At 37.1% G+C, this 14,991-nt stretch overlaps 1 protein-coding gene across 1 annotated transcript; it reads right to left on the bottom strand.

Moving 5' to 3' along the window:
* Window positions 1–907: 907 nt before the first annotated feature.
* LOC105445047 (mannose-P-dolichol utilization defect 1 protein homolog 2-like) lies at window positions 908–11,690 on the bottom strand. The gene is made up of 7 exons (XM_030982867.1): window positions 11,489–11,690; window positions 7,521–7,603; window positions 6,492–6,564; window positions 5,916–5,982; window positions 4,544–4,664; window positions 2,335–2,376; window positions 908–1,202 (listed from the first exon to the last, which is right to left on the bottom strand). The coding sequence occupies exons 1-7, from the start codon at window positions 11,662–11,664 to the stop codon at window positions 1,111–1,113; spliced, it is 654 nt and encodes a 217-aa protein (XP_030838727.1). The 5' UTR covers window positions 11,665–11,690; the 3' UTR covers window positions 908–1,110.
* Between the last annotated feature and the right edge of the window lie 3,301 nt (window positions 11,691–14,991).

Raw genomic sequence — 14,991 nt, forward strand, 5'->3', positions numbered from 1 at the left:
TTTCCGGAAAACTGGCATCCCTGTAACAGTTGTTACTATTTATTTGCTTATTAAAAGTAATAGCAATACTAATTCCCTGACAGAGAATTTACTTTCAATCTATAATTATATGTTTTATTGAATACTATTGCAATATATGCTGTAATAGTGGCTTACTCATTCGAAACCCTGTAAAATTTCTCATTCATAGATTTTCATTGTAATTTACCCGTCGTGAAATAACCATAAAATCTCAAATTGTCAAGTTTTATTGCCACATTAATCACTACACACCCTGTATTCATCATGTATGAAGTTCCTGGGGGTGTTTCATGAAGCTGTGCGAAAAGTTACGAATGAATTTACAAAGTATTTGAGTATGAAGAGCCAACTGGGATGCCTAAATTTTTTCCTCACATTTAAAAAAAGTGTGACTGTATTTCCCATAATCTCAATTAAATTGTAGACAAAAATACACTTTGCATTAAAATATTTTGTTAATAATGATAAGGTTAATGAACATCTGCATATTTCAACTTTAGCTTTTGCAATTAAAAGGATTTGAGAATCCCATTTTAGCTCTTCATATTCAAGGCATTCGTAAAGTCATGCGTTACTTTACGCAGTTTTATGAAACACCCTCCTGGGGTGTGTTTCACAAAGATCCTAATTTGAACTTAACTCGAAGTTGGACTTAATTATTATGGAGAGCCATTTGTAGCCTTAAAATAAAATTTATTCAAAAACGAAAATTCAAGTATTTTAGACTTTTTATAAATTCCACATCAAGAACATAAAGTCTCCTTGATAAAAGAAAATAAGAATGATATGAATCAACATTTTATGCCTTTAAAATAAACTTTTACAAAATATTTTCAAATATGCTAACAGCTTTTCATAATTGTTAAGTCCAACCTAGAGATAAGTTCATCTTAGGATTTTTGTGAAACACCCCCCTGGTAGGGTAGAGTTATAATACTGTCAGCTGCAGTGTTAAGGCACATTACTGGAGAGAATTGACACAAACCTGAACACATACTTCCAATGACAAGATTTAGCTAATCGAAATTTCACCCATGGGGCTTCTTTGATTGGTCGGAATGATTGGCTGGAATGTCCGAGGGGTCGCATCTACTCAAACTTCTTCTCGCTGGGACGGTAGACGATGATTGCACAGCACACGGTGAAGCTTAGACATGCTGCCACTGTGAAGTTTGTGAGCACTGGAACAGAATAGGGAGAAACAGAGAAAAAGTGAACATTGCATGAATGGCAGGCATCGCTGTACGGAATCAGTAACACCATGTATGCAATGTAAGGAAGCTTTGTTAAAATGGTTTTGATGCTGCTTGTTAGTATTGGCTTGCATGGTGATGTAGATATACAGTAGGCTTGCAGGTGCACCATGTGAGAGAGAGGGAGGATTGAGGAGTCCTGAAACTCCAGGACTACACACCCTCAAGAAAGATTACAGAGAGTCCTTTTCAGGACTTCCCAATCCTCCCTCTCTCTCGCAGAGTGCACCCGCAAGCCTACTGAAAAAATGTTTTTGTTAATCCATTGAAATGATATTGTAGAAAAACAATACCGTCAAGAGTATTTTTAATAAACAGCCTTACCCTGAATATAATGACCTACATGTATGTCTAAAACCAACAATGTGAAGCAGACTCAGATTATTATCGAGAGCATCACTACTGTATATTCTCTTGGAGCATTAAAGGTAATACAAAGTTTGGGTATGGGGTCATGAATTTGGTTCAAATGAACATATTTGAGCTTTTGTAATTTTACAATATTCTATGATTGTTGTCGCGGTTGAAATCAAATCTAAAGTGATGAAATTGTCAATAATAAACTCTTTATGTTCTATAGCTCCCTCTCAAGACAGATATTAATTTAGCTACAAAAAACAATGTTTTTCGACTACAATTGACGGATTTGCTATTCCCGTTTGGAAATTATATATCAGAACTGCATATTCTGAGATTTTCATGGTCGCAGCTACCATGGAATGGCCTTAGGCGCTATTTAAAATATTTGAAATTTGAAAAGTAGAAGAGTTTTAGGGGTTAAATTTTCTAGTACTAATACATCCACAGGGGCATACAAATATATCAAATTTTAAAGAATTTACTATCAATCCAATTTCTAAAATTTCCCAACACTTTGCATTACCTTTAAGGTAAAGCATCGCTGTACGAAATATCATGCAATACATGAATGCAGTGTAAAGGATGGTTATGGACTTTGTTGAAATGGTTGTGTTAATATATTTCAATGATATAACAACAGTACAATCAAACTAGAAAACCTGTCTATAAAAATGATGATGATAAACCTTACGATACTCACCTAATAAGTCAGGTTTTGTCATGAGAGTAGTTGCTATACGACCTGTGAGGAGAAAGAAAGGGAGAAAACATTCCTTTACACTTGTTGATGATGATGATGATGTTTCACAGCATTTATATGGTGCCCTATTTCTATTTAAAATTAATAAAAGGCACATAACAGACTCCTTCGATTCACTAAGTATTCACAACATCTGCTCAAAAATAGGTAGATTTTGAAGATTTACAGTGGCTTCTAGGCAGCATTTCATGAAACTGTTGTAAGTACAAGTTCGCTGACAACCAATTGAAACTTGTTTATTAAAATAAACATGCCTTACAATGGGATTTCGAAGGTTTTGTGAAATGATGCCCATGCAGGACTCTCCCCAAACATGTAATAGCATGGATCGGTATGAATGTCCTCTATGAAATACAGCGATTCCTTCTTTACATCAAGAAGAGAGAAGCATGTGAAGAAAATCACGACGTCATCCATTTAGACAGTAGGGCACTTTAGCAACGAGACGGTACGCACAGGAGATGGTAACGCGAGCGAAAAAAAACAAACTGCGCATGCGCGAACCTGAAACGGAACGGTACTCGGCCAACTTAGCGTTCGTTCCCTAAACACGACATAAGAGAGAGAGCTGACAAATAATTTTTATCCAAATCTAACAATGCAGGGCACTACCATGACTACTGAAGATAAAAACAGGGAATCTACTAGTGTTTCCAATGTCTGTTCAATAAGTAGCTTATTCTATACCTCAATCTACAATAAATTGATGGTTTGGCCGTTTAGGCCTACTTTGGGGGCCCTTTTTCATCGTTATGCATGACGTGCCTGCACGCTGTGCACTACCGCCCACCGCCGGGTCCATTGCCCCGGCGCTCCGGCCAAGCCTCAAGGCACCAGAGCACTAGCACCAAAAGGCAGCAGGCGTGCGGTTCAGCGCTGGAATTGGATACGGCTTTGCGTCCCCGTCGCCTTTAGCAGACAGCAAAAGCGCTTAAATATCCCGACAGTAACAAGAGTGCGAGACCCGTCACAGTTGGTTAAACACTCCGTCTCCTGTGCTTTCTGTCTCGTTGCTAAAGCGCCCTACTGATCATTAAAGGGATAGTTGAGTTCTGTTGCAGAGGGTGCTACACAAAATAATTTTTTGTGAGATAATGAAAAACTGAGTGTCAAATTTGAAAGGACATACGATTTAAATGACAAAATCATCTTTGTTTGATCAAAATCGGTTCAGAGACGGCTGAAATATCCATAAATATAACAATTCTAATACTTGTGTACCACCACAAATATTAGATAATTTGAAAAAAGACGTTGAAAAAAAGAAATAGCGCCTTTTACTTCGTATTTTAGCCAATGCCGATGTTGGCTGAGTTTGTTGGCATTTTCATGTTGGTTATATAACGCACAACCAGCCGACCCATGTATTGTTATTTTTAATTAAATAATTAATTAACGGTCACCATACTTTTTTGAAAGTGGAGCTGAATTGGTATGATCGAATTGGCTAAATTTCACACATTTTGGGGTCTAACATTACCTTCATAGCAAGTTTAGGTTCTAAAAGGGCACTAGAAATGTCATAGATAAGAATAAGAGCAATAACCATGCACTATGAAGGCATTTGCAGTCTGAAAACAGAACTCAACTATCCCTTTAAGTGACTGCATATACATTTACATGTTCATGTATATATCATCTTTTCTTGCATTTTTCTCAAACTTTCATGGACCTGCTTCGATTACTTTTTTTTCAAGGAAGCTCGATTCTAGCCGGGGTAATAATATGATTGATTGCAGGGCCCTCAGGGAGAAATGTATTAGTACTGATGAGGCTACTCTGGGTAAACAAGACGTACTAGGCCTGTCTTCATCAGCTCGAGTTTGCCAAATAACCCGCTATTTTCAGATTCAGGATAATATCCCGAAGCTCGAAATTGCGTCTTGATCAGACCGATACGCTCATCACAAACTAGCTCGGATGGGCGCAAATTAGCCCCTATTTCCCAAATAGAGGGATATTTTGGAAACAAGACCAATATTTCTCAGGATATTTTCTCGACCAAATATGATAATGAATGGAGCTGATGTAGATGCAAATTAACTGGTTAATTTGTGATCGGGATACCGGTAGTTAAAAAAGCAGGTTGTTTGGCAAACTCGAGCTGATGAAGACAGGCCTAATGTTATTTTTATAATTAATTACTCACCTGTTGATGTAAGCCCTGAGATAGACCACATAAGTAAGCTAGCTGATCCTGAGTTCTTTGCTCTATAGATGGTGTTGAGCGCTAACAGTTTACTGCCTGCTTGGAGAGGCATATTCATTGACTGAAAAAAAAGAGAAAAATAATATTGATATAATAATCAGTGATAATAGTGGAAATGTATAATGTGCAATAGGCCATTTAAGTAATGGAATCAAATTTAATGCAAAAATCTTTGTCAAGTGCCTCGTTACAAATTATTTCATTCACCTGTTACAGCTAAATGTATTTCAATAGTCCGAATGCAAATTGAGTTCCGCAAATTGCATACATTAGTTGTTGCTAGGTAGGGCAAACATTATGGCTTGCCCTACCTAGCAGTACCTAATGTATGCAGTTTGCATTCTGACTACTGAATTACAATTGTTCATTACAGGCGAATTGAATATTTGTATTAAGGCACTTAAAGATGAAGTTGAGTTCTGGTCATGCGATTGCATTGTGAAAGAAACGGTGTGGAAACGACCAGAAAAGGTTGCTCATCTAGCATATAAGAATTTGTGTGTATTGCAAGGTTCTGGAATCATCAAAATGATAATAAATTTGGCCAAGTCTTGGTAAAGTTACAAACACTGTACACAGAAAGATGTATATGGGACTTCACGAACACGTGGCGTAAAAATCCTAGCCCCGAGTTTTACGATGTAACATGACATATTTAGAATATGAAGGCATTTGAAGAGCCATGCTTTTCAGGGAACATGTCTTATCTGATGTTCTTCCACACTTGCTTAATAAGAATGATAACGCTCACAAATTATTTTTCACCTCTTCCCAGAACTCAACCTTCTCTTTAACAAAGATTTATGCATACATTTGATTACATCACAAAAAAATCTATGAAAATTCAGCAGTGCATTTATTAGAGGTGCTGTAGTCTAGTGCCTTGAACATCTGACCGGTGATGCAAAAAGTCGTGAATTCAATCCTTGGCACAACACCCATGTCCTTTGGCTTTAGCACAACACTTATATACATTTGCCACTCATGACCCAGGTGTATTAAACGGACAACTCATAGGAAGTAGGGGCTATATACTAAATGTAGCAGCCATGCTAAATCCGAAGTAGTATTTGATCATGAGGAACATAATGATAGAAAGAAAAAAAACAGCTTAACAGTACAAAAAAGTGCCCCCTAGTTAAATAAATAAATACTATCTTACTATAAAAATAAATTATAATTTATTTTTTTTAATCTTTAAAAAAACCTAACAGTATAAGGGGTATGAAGTGCCCCCAATTATAATAGATAATGAATACAGTCTTAAAATGAGCTGGATTTCGCATTAATTCATAATTAAATAAATACTTACAAAGAGAAAAGAAATAATGGACACTGGAACAGAACCAGACCCTATGATGGCCGTCACAAGAAAAAATCTGGGAAATAAATGTGTTGTCAAGGAGAAAAATGATTCAATAAATCAGTTTTTGTTTCATTTAATTGAGTGAGGTTTAAATGTGACGCTTTCTACCTGTATGCAAGAAGGCCCTGTGTCTTGTTTCAAATAAGTAGCTGTTATCAAAAACAAGATATGATAATTGTTATAAGCTACTGCAATCATTGCATTTGATTGGCTGATAGCAAGAAACAAGAAACATTGTTTTATAGCTTAATTAATATCTTGACCTTGAGAGGGAGCCAAGCAACATGAAGAGTTTATTATTTACAATTTCATAACTTTAGACTTGATTTCAACCGCGACAACGACCACTGAATATTGTAGGATCGCATATGCTTCCAATGTGTTCATTTGAACCAAATTCATGACCCGATACCAAAACTTTGTATTACCTTTAAGGTCGACTTAGGATCTTTGTGAGACACCCCCCCCCCCCCTCCCAGGGGTTGATTGCTACAGCAGTGACTGTTTTGTTTTAAAGGATACAAAGCAGCGATTGGCAATATCCTGACATCCAAATCATCTGCGTAGTGTAGAAAGATCAGTACCATGAACAGGGCTGGATGGGAAAGAAGAAGAAGAGATGATTGCAAAGTTACACTTTTGAGCTCTACATTAGAAATTCTATCATAAACTCATTCTATTAATAATACGGTGAATTCACAGCGCCATCTAGCGACACCACTGTTCAGTCGATTTCAGGTGATGCATTATGGGAAAAAGACAACAAAAATATCAGCTTTGGCATTGTCATATACTCTAGGCGATAAGGGGGTTAGAACAGAATTTTAAAGTGGAGGAGAAGGTTTGAAAAGCTTATAATCTGGGTAAGATTTTGTGCTGATTTAAAAAATATCAGTCTTCATGATCCTTCTCATAACGTTTTGGTAATTTTGAGCTGTGACTGGCTAGCATCTTGCTCTGCTGCACTTATTAAACGACGTTGACCAGCTAGCTGAATAAAATAGGCCTGTAGCAGCCTGCCAGTGAGGGCGCTAGTAATTGTGTATCCACTCTATTCAATATTCATTGCATACATATTGTCTGTTAAGAGACAGAAGGGGATAAACCCTAATCCCTAGTTAAATCAGCTTAATTAGTGCGTAGGTTTTGAGACAATATCCTTGAGCATTCCATAGATTTTTGATCCCCCTGCTTTCACCTTGCACAAATACATTGGGAGTCAGGGTGCTTAAATGGACAACACAATTTTGAAAGTATTTTTTTCGAAAGTAATTTTCTTTGGAACTGGACAAATCTCTCTTTTTCCTTTTTATAATTTTTTTAATTTTTTAAATCACAATGTGACAAGTAATATACCACTGTAAAGCTGAGAATCTCCTCTTTTAATCTTTTTTCTTTCTTCAAATGTTTTAATCCCTATTTCTCTGAAATATTATTCCCACTTGAAATGAGCCCTTCAGGATTAAATATCCTTTTCCCCCGTCTTAGATATATTTGTTGTTGCTGTTGGACCTCTAGTAACAATTTTAATAAAGAATCCTAATAACTCACCTTGAATTTCAAGAGCTACGTACTCTGCATAGGCCAGGAATGGGAAATCATTGGTGAAATAATACAGCATTCCAACCATGTACCTGCATGCAAACAACAAAATGAAAATGCTGGGATTAAATTAAATATAGCCTATAAATATTATACGTCAATCATATTATAAGTCGAGCCTGCTGCACACACTGTTGACCCTTACTGGCTACAATTTAGATAAGGGTATGTTTTGTCAGAATCGTTTTTCTTTAAAGCCACACCGTCCTACTGGTAGCTACTTGCTCCCTATATAGAAAACAATGCCTAATTGGTGACCATTGGTCCACCATGATCCTCTTTTTCTTATGTTAATTGAGAGCTGCGTTGATGAGATAAGCACCTGTCCAGTGACCTTGCAGTGTGGTCTCATCCCTCCTGTAAACTAGTACAGATAAGCTTTAAGATCTCTTCCCCAATAAAGTTTAAGGGAGAGGTTCTCCAACCACTTAAAGCTTATCTGTACTAGTTTACAGGAGGGATTAGACCACCCTGCAAGGTCATTGGACAGGTGGTTATCTCATCAACTCAGCTCTCAATTAACATAAGAAAAAGAGGATCATGGGGGACCAATGGTCACCGATTAGGCATTGTTTTCTATATAGAGGGAGCAAGTAGCTAGTACAAGTACTACAGTGTGGCTTTAAAGGTACTATGTCCCATTTGCTTGCCCAAAAAATGAAAAGGTTAAATTCCAACGGCATTTGAAAGATAATACTAATTTAAAACTCCCCTTTAAAAAAAAGTGGGCTTGAAAATGTCTTTAAGTGGCAAAATAACGACTATTAGTTGTCAAATCGACTTTATAATAGGAGCTATAGAGCCATTAAGTAAAAGTCTTGATTTTCAGACCATTGTATTGCATGGTCCTACCTTTTATGCTGCACAAAGATGCAATCAGTCTAATTTTGGCCATTACAAGAAGTGGGTTTATTGATGTAGACAAATCCTTTACAGCTCATTTTATGTATGTTATTACCGGCACCAAAGAAGAAAAAAAGCCAGTCAGTCACTCAATAGTGTCTGACAGTGAAGTCTAGCAAGTAAACAGGTTTCCTTGCATTATTTGAATATTAGGACACTGCTAACGTTTAAATTTCACAGATAGGACGTATATGACATATGCAAAATTCCTGCAAAGTTCTACAGAATTTGAGGTTGGCTGCAAAAGGGACATAGTATCTTTATAGCATGGGCGTCAATCCTTACGTAATACCTATTGTTCAGGGGGGGGGGGGATGATCTATTCATTCATCCCCCCTGAACAATAGGTATTACATGTACGTAAGGATTGACGCCCATGCTTTAAAGGGACTTGTTAACATTGTTCAGATGAGAGAAAATGGTGCTAAGGTAGTGACTTCAATGCTAGATGCCAATTTAAAAATAATCTGAAAGTTTGTAACTTGATACTTGATGAGGTAATCCCTAAAGCAGCTTTTCCAAGCTATACTGGGATGGGATGTGTTGTGACAGCAGGTGAAGGTGCAGACAACAAAAGGGTATACAATTGCTTTATACAGTAAAATAGTGACGTGCAAGTAAAAAAGAGACATGCTGCTATATGGTTTACAGCATTCTGGAACCTACAGGAGGTTCCAACTCTCTGATGACAGGGAGGGCGGTCATCTGGAAAGCAGCAACTGTTGGGGCAGTAACTGCAGTGAATGGTAGTTGATTCCAGATGCGAATGGTGCGGGGGTAAAATGAGTACTTGTAGGAGTCGATTGTTGCCTCAGGAACAGAGAGCTTGAGTGTGTGGTCTCTTCTGCTGATGTATGTAGCTTTGATTATGAGGTGAGGAAGACAAATGTTGACTAGCTGGTGGTGTATTTTAAAGAGCATGGTGCCTTGTAACAGACCATTCTTAATGTTAAAAATTGAGAAAAAATGATCTGATCGACGCCTGAAGTCTCCCAAAGCAATGAATTGGCTCTATATACCATTCCAAACATTTAAGTGTTGAAATTTGAAAGATTTAAAAAAAAAGGTCTGTTTGATGTTTTATTTTCATGGAAAAACTGTTGGGGAAAATTCAATGTTTGGTTGGGAGAATTTACCGTTAGAGGGTGTTGATATGTGATTTGAGAATTTGTTCAGGATTTTATTTACATATTAGAGGGTTAGTACAGTACAAGGAATATAGGCCTACCGGAAATTAAGTAACATTTCATACACAATTTACAGTTCGGGTTACTGGTTCACTTTAAAGTGAATGGGTTACATTGTTGAAGGTTGATATAAAAAACTGTGTAATTTAATCAAAAACCAATTAGCTTGAGCAAGAGTCAGACACGCGAGCTACCACCTGCAAATTTTGATTAGCTTTTCACCAAAGCAACCTTGAGTTTCATCAATTTGATAAATTCTTAGATTTCAATTAGTAACACGTTTTCATGCAAATTGGATAGACATGTATGTACCATTGTGCTACTGCTACCACTCCCTTAGATTTTTACTTTTTCAAACAGTTTGAGTGAAATTAAGCCTCATAATCTCCCTTTGTAATTCAGGATAAAATCTGATGGAAAGTGACAAAGACCGCATTATTTTAGCCGACGGTATCTAAATCATGAACTTGTCGCTTATCATGATGGTTTTGTGAAATGGCTTGTCTGCTTCCCGATATCTCCGTAGGTCGCAGACAAAGATATGACTGTCGTGGAATTGGTTTAATGATTCATCTCTTTCATGAAACAACCCAATTCATCACAATTCATTTCTGATTCATTTAAATAATTGCAGTTTTTCTAAAATTACTTTTTTTAATCCGGTGGAATTGCGATAAGGGCTATGTCTTGGCTCCTCTAACTGCTCACCAATATACTTTAGTATAGATTTCATGAGATGTCTAGCTAGTAAGCTCTTCGTAAAATGGTTCAGGAAGATCAGAGACATCTCTGTAGTTTGTAGATAAATTTACTGTCTATAAACTAAGTCAAAATGTCTTGTTGTTGTTCGAGAAACGGGCTCCACGTTTACAAACATGCCATAGTAATTGGCATAAATAATAGGCCTAATCTGATCAATAATAATCCTTTGGCTTTGATTGTGGACTTAGTTTAACTGAAACTTGAAAGAAATCACATTAACAAGATGAAACATAAATTATCATATCTGTCGGTGATAGCCTTAAGGGCTCCCTGGAAATGGTTTTTATGATATGTTATTCCAGGGAGCCTTAACCGGCTCCCATACCACTGCACAGAGAGGCATGTAAACAAAACCTAAAATGTGTCCCAAATCACACTTTCCCGCACCCGACCAATATTGGACTTAAGGGCTCACCTGTACCGTGTGAATTCACGATCTCTACACAATGGTGATGACCTCTGACTGGCACTTCCGTGATTGTGCTGCTTCCGTATAATGCGCTGTATGAGTGTTATTCAGCGCATTATACGGAAGCAGCACATTTATTAATTCACACGGTACACGTGAAAAGGGAGCTAAGCTGTATCGGTCTGGTAAGAAAATTGCTTTATTTCATTATTTTTACCTCTGATTATGATATTCTGGGTGTAATTACGATCAAAAGTCCCATACAATTTATCAAAGCCACTGTCCAATATTGGTCGGGTGCGGGAAAGTGTGATTTGGGACACATTTTAGGTTTTGTTTACATGCCTCTCAGTGCAGTGGTATGGGAGCCGGTTAAGGCTCCCTGGAATAACATATCATAAAAACATTTCCAGGGAGCCCTTAAGGCTAGTCTGTGATTGTGCCTGTAAAAACGATGAACCTGCTGCAAGCCGCATGATCGATCGTCACCATGGTCACGTCACGCCCACTTGCACGACGGTAATGCAGCTGGTCGAGTATAACCCTCGTCTCGCTCAGCTAGCCGCCGACTCCGCTGGCCTGGGAAATCCTGTCCCATGCCATGCCCATACCGCTGTCCAATCTAGATCTAGACCCTATTTCCCAATAATACTTACACAACGGTCTCCATCATGAAGGCTTTGAGGTTGAGCCCTCTGACACTTCCTGTTTTTACTATATTCCGCATCTGAGGTACTTTAACGAAAATATTTGGTGCAATGCATAGAAAATTGAGGATGCTTAAAATAACTTCCACGTTAGCAGACCGTTGGTTGTCCATGGTGGCTGACATCTTTGATATCCCACAATGCACATGTATACACATTCACCGAGACCGTCCACCCCTCATTCAATGAAAGCAAAGAAATTCGGCGCATCACAATAATCTAGTCGTGAATGATAGTTTTGTGCAGATGTGTGAGATCTGTTATAATTATATAGATCGATGTGATTTTTTCCTTTTTCTTTTTACCCTGGCTTTTTACATAACATATGAACATCAAAGGGTTATTATAGATCAGCATGCCATCCTTTTTTTTTTCTCTTTTTTTTTAATGATTTAGACAAAGTAGCTGTGTTGAAAAGTTTAAAAAGTCAGACAACTTTCCAACAACAAATAAATCTTTACATTTTCACAACAATAAATTGTCCATTCTACAGATAATACGACCAACTCATTAAGAATGTTGGTAAATGCGGTATAAATACTTTCTTTTTTTTCATTCGTTCATTATTTTCTTTTTCACTTTCTTTCATTCGTTTAGTCATTCTTTCTCTACTCATTCTTTTTTAAGATACAATTTAATTTTCTTCTTTCACAATTCATTTTTCTTTTCGTCATTGCTTCTCTTTAATATTTGTAGATCTGTAAGGTACCACTTGCGTAATATCGGTTTTATTCGTAAATATTTGTCCAAGTCTGCCACCGAAAAATTAGTTCATGCTCTGATTTCCTCCCGTCTTGATTTTGCCAATGCCCTCCTAATCAATCTACCCCAGAATCTAGTGTCCAAGCTTCAGAAGCTTCAAAACGCTGCAGCTCGTATTGTTTCTCTGACCACCAAGCGTACCCACATTTCCCCAGTTTTGCAGTCGCTACACTGGCTCCCAGTAAAAGATCGCATTGTTTTCAAAATTTTGTTGCTCACCTTTCATTGCGTTCACGGCTCTGCTCCTCAATACCTTATCTCTCTAATCCAAAACTACACTCCTGCAAGACCTCTACGCTCATCCACTTCCAATTTTCTTGTAACCCCCAAAATTACCAAAACGTGGGGGGAAAGATCTTTTGCATACTCTAGTCCTAAATTATGGAATGGCCTTCCTGAAGACATCAAAAAATGTTTATCCTCTGATTCTTTCAAAACTCATCTCAAAACATTTCTTTTCAAGTCTTGATCTTTTTTCCTGTTTACACGCGCCTTGAGCACTCCACAGAGTGGATTTGGCGCGATATAAGTTACATTATTATTATTATTATTATTTATATAGACCTGTTCTATTTTTTCTTGTCGCCCTTCATAGCCACCTCCCAAGTTTCCCCCTGCTCCAATATTTTCTTCTTTTCTTTTCTTCCCTTCTTTTCTGTACTTCTTTATTCTCCATTACTTTTCTCTTCTCGACTATGTTCGACTCTATCTTCTCCAGTTTTCTCTTCGGCTTTTCTTTTAATTTTCCCCTTCTCTTTCTAGCTTCCTTTCCCAACGTACGTTTCCGTCTTATACTCTTCGTTTTCCTTTGCTTCTTCTTTAATTTACTTCTTTCCCTTCTCCTCTATTATCCATTGTCTATCTGAAGCTCTAATTCTCTGCTGGTCTTCTTTTAGTTCTAATCCCATGCATGCATCAGACGGTTTCATTTTAGCAGTTTGTGTTTTTCTGGACTCAGCCATCATATAGGGTTGAGGCTCTTGCAGGTTCTAGAATGCCGTAAACTTTATTAACACGCATTTTATTCGCATATCAAAAGAAAAAAAGAACCTGAAATAATATATTGGGATATACAGATTGCTCGAAAATGCTCTATAAATATATTACTATTATGTGAATCAGCAACATGGGGACATGATATTAAGTCTTCAATGAAATCTGTTGTAAGAGGTCCATTAAAGGTAATACAAAGTTTTGGTATGCCATGGGTTCACGAATTTGGTTCAAATGAACATATTGGAAGCACATGCGATCCTACAATATTCAGTGATCATTGTCGCGGTTGAAATCGAGTCTTAGGTTATGAAATTTTAAATAATCATGAACTCTTTATGTTGTATAGCTCCCTCTCAAGGTCAAGATATTAATAAAGCCATAAAACAATGTTTCTTGATTAAAATTGACCAATCAGCTATTCCCGTTTGGAAATGACATATCACAACTACATATTCTGAGATTTTCATGGTCGCAGCACCGATAAATTTTTATATCCAATATTTCTCGAAAGTAAAAATGTTTCAGGGGCTAAATTTTTTAGTGCTCATAATACATCCACAGGAGCATCCAGATATATCAAAATTGTAAAGAATTACTATTTTGCCTATTTTCAAAATTTCCCAAAACTTTGTATTACCTTTAATATCTAAAACATGCTTTAATGTGATCCGATCTGCGCCCTATATAGTAGTGTTAAGCAGAGAAGAAAAAAGCATGAAAATATGAGTGAAAGGAAGAAGACTTACTCGAGAAGAGTATGTCCGTTTCACTTTCAAATGCAAAATGTTCCCACTTCAATGGGGAAAGGAATATATCCCCCAAGTCTGGTCAATCTGCCCACTCAAATTTTGACCATCTATAATATACAGCGTTTAAAAACCGGGGTATCCTGGCATCACATGTTGCCGTATAAGAGAACTTTAATTGTATTAAACATATCTTTTGGAATCACTTCAACTTAAAGAAAAAAAAAGAGTATCAGAAACCATCAATTTGGGTAGGATAGTAACCTTTCAGAGATATGGAATACGCTCGCTCGCAATTTATAAACAAGAATTTTTCAGGCATCGAGGTTCATGAATATAGTATGGCGATAGCAGGGTGCCCGAATATTTTATCAGATTTGTTGTACATTTATATCGAAAAGAAGTTTATACCACAACATAATGTCTTTTCCCCCCTTATCCGTTTTATTTGATCACAATTGATAAATCACCTCGTGACGACGAGATTACCAAATATATTTTTATTTTTATCTAGTGTATTTAAAAAAAGTAAATAACATGTTTGCCGTTATAAAAGGGTATTGTTTAGTTCGCTCGCTTTGCCCGATCGCAATATTTTGGATCTGGATAATTAATTTTTCGGGAACGAGGCCCTCACGACCCTAACGTAACAATCGATGCCCCGAGTATTACGTCTATGTGTTCATAGGATGGAAAACAAATCCTCTTTTTAACTCCTAAAAGGGTGCCGTGAAAAAATACAAAAATATTTTTAAAAAGCTGACTTAAGACTTGCCCCCCCCCCCTGCCCAATGAGTGAGCCCTTGCTACGCCACTGTAATGTAGATTGAAACAATTTTAAATAGCGGATACTTTAAATGTCTCTTCTTTGCATTCTTGCTGCTTATTGTCTGATGCTGAGCTAGAAAAGTTGCCATCATCCAAAAAAGCCTCTAGCAGTTGTTAGTA

Source organism: Strongylocentrotus purpuratus, unplaced genomic scaffold (genome assembly GCF_000002235.5).
Source record: "Strongylocentrotus purpuratus isolate Spur 01 unplaced genomic scaffold, Spur_5.0 spur5_scaffold_13, whole genome shotgun sequence".
Lineage (NCBI taxonomy): Eukaryota > Metazoa > Echinodermata > Echinoidea > Camarodonta > Strongylocentrotidae > Strongylocentrotus > Strongylocentrotus purpuratus.